The following is a 1,946-nucleotide window of genomic DNA, read 5'->3' as shown; positions in this document are numbered from 1 at the left end:
GCCTCCTAGCAGCCATGTCCCTCTGCCTGGGATGGGAGCAGAGACGAGCAGGGCGGACAAGATATAACAGTGAGGCAGCCAGGTGCAGACAGACAGCTGGGTGAACCCTGCAAAAGCAGCAGCGGGGAGAGCCCAGGTGCACCCTGCCGATAGCAGGCCAGGACAGCCCAGCCCAGCCCAGCCCCGTACAGACAGCTCCTGGGCAGGGGTAGAGGGTCAGGGTCTACCTTGTATGCAACTCGAGCAGGGCATTTCTTCCCCAGCCCCAGAGGTGGGGACATGTGTTTCAGCATTTCAAACATGTCATTGTAACTGATGCGCCCACTGGAAACCCGTCCCAGAAAGGCCCAGGCACAGTGGGGTGGTCCACAGGACGAGGCAGGCAGCAGAGGGGCACAGCGGGGCAGGGGCAGGGAGGAAGCAGACAAAAAAACACATCTAGTTAATCCAAGTGCCGGGTGACACCCCAAAATCAAGAGAAGTCAAATGAGGGGTTTCTCTGCTTGACTTGACCCCGTGGCCCCCACCCCCGAGCCTCATCTCCTCACTCCAGCCCCACGCAGGGCAGCGGGCGGGGGTGACGTCTGAGCTAATGAACATGGAGGGGGAGGAAGGGCTGCATCGGGGCGGCTTTGGGTTGTCAATTTCTGATTTTACTTTTAGAACCACAGGTAAGGCCAAATCAGAAGAGAGCTGTTTCACCATGAGGGAAGAGCTGGCCGATTGTGGAGACAGGGCTGTGGCTAAGACCACAGCAGCAACACCAGCTGTCTGAACAGTCAGATTTGCTTCCAAGTGAGGACAGAGGCCAAAGTGGAGAAGAGTCTACAACAGACCAGAAAACCAGAGAGGGATCTTCGAAGCTCTAGAGCCAAACTTGACCATGGGGCAAGTCCTGCTCCAGGCCCAGAGACGCCCGAGGCGGCCAGGGCAGGGCTGCTGCTGGGGTCAGGGCTGGGAGGGAAGAGACCGCGGGGAGGGGAGGCGCTGGGCGGGTGTGACCCTGGCCACTCTTGTGCTGCCTGACCACTCAGGTGGAGACCAACAGGCAAGGTGAGCCTCCTGGAGGGCCTGGACCCTGAGCTGGACTCAGGAGGCACCTGGGAGCTGCTGGCGAGTCTTCCCCAGGCTTGGGGCCTCCCTCAGCTCTGGAAGCACCTGCCTAAGGGCTTGGGGTCCCAGAGATACAGCAAGTTCAGGCTCAGCCTTTTCCTAGCAAGCAGATCTGCCCAGAACCTGCCCTCCTCCCACAGTTTCAGACCACAGGGCTCCTCTGCTGGGTAGAATGATCAGTCCGGAGGTGACACAAGACAGCTTGTCTTTGGGCCCCGCTCGCCTCTGTTCTCTCTTCCCTCAGGGACCTGAAAAGCCTCTCCGACCAAGCGGGGCCACTGCTCCTGTTTTACTTGCACCACACTCCCCTTCTCTGGTCCTCAACCTCTGGCCTTTCTGACCATCAGCCTACCCACAAGAGCCTGTAGGAAGAACTGGGTCAGATGGCTGCTTCTGTGGTGCACACTGGACCTGGCCCCTAGCACCCAACCGGTGGGCTGGTCTGGGCCAACACAACCCAGCCAGAAGCTCTGTGTGCTGTCTCTGAAGGCTGCCTGCCCCAGCCAGATGGAGGGGTCGGAGAGATTAGACAGGGAACCAAAGCATCTAGGAGGCCGGAGTGCGGGGCAGGGCAGGACAGGAGGAAAGAGGTGAGGTGCTGTCATTCCCAAACCAGGCAGGGAGTGTGTGCTGTGTTTGCGGTTCGGGCAGGGAAGTATGTTGGATGGAGGCTCTGAAGTTGCAAACCTTGTAGGCCAACCTACGAGGGCAGTTCTTCCCTAAGCCAACGGGTGGCGCAATACAACGCAACAAACTGTACATATCCTTATAATGAATCCGGCAACTGGAAAGGAAATGTCACAGGTTATGGCAACAAAGGCATGATGGAGCCC

The 1,946-nt window shown here is 58.7% G+C and overlaps 1 protein-coding gene across 3 annotated transcripts in view; it reads right to left on the bottom strand.

Annotated features, from left to right (window-relative positions):
• Nucleotides 1-1,946, bottom strand: part of Cacna1b (calcium channel, voltage-dependent, N type, alpha 1B subunit) — a gene marked incomplete at its 3' end in the record, with an annotated part of 168,180 nt that overhangs the window by 9,101 nt on the left and 157,133 nt on the right. For all 3 annotated transcript variants that reach the window (XM_013506726.1, XM_013506728.1, XM_013506727.1), the window contains 1 exon segment: nt 228-324. In XM_013506726.1, coding sequence (XP_013362180.1) covers nt 228-324 — 97 coding nt within the window.

Source organism: Chinchilla lanigera, unplaced genomic scaffold (genome assembly GCF_000276665.1).
Source record: "Chinchilla lanigera isolate Chin_1 unplaced genomic scaffold, ChiLan1.0 scaffold00112, whole genome shotgun sequence".
In the NCBI taxonomy this organism is placed as follows: domain Eukaryota; kingdom Metazoa; phylum Chordata; class Mammalia; order Rodentia; family Chinchillidae; genus Chinchilla; species Chinchilla lanigera.
Note: the sequence above shows the minus strand (reverse complement) of the source record. Positions and strands in the feature narration are given on the sequence as shown.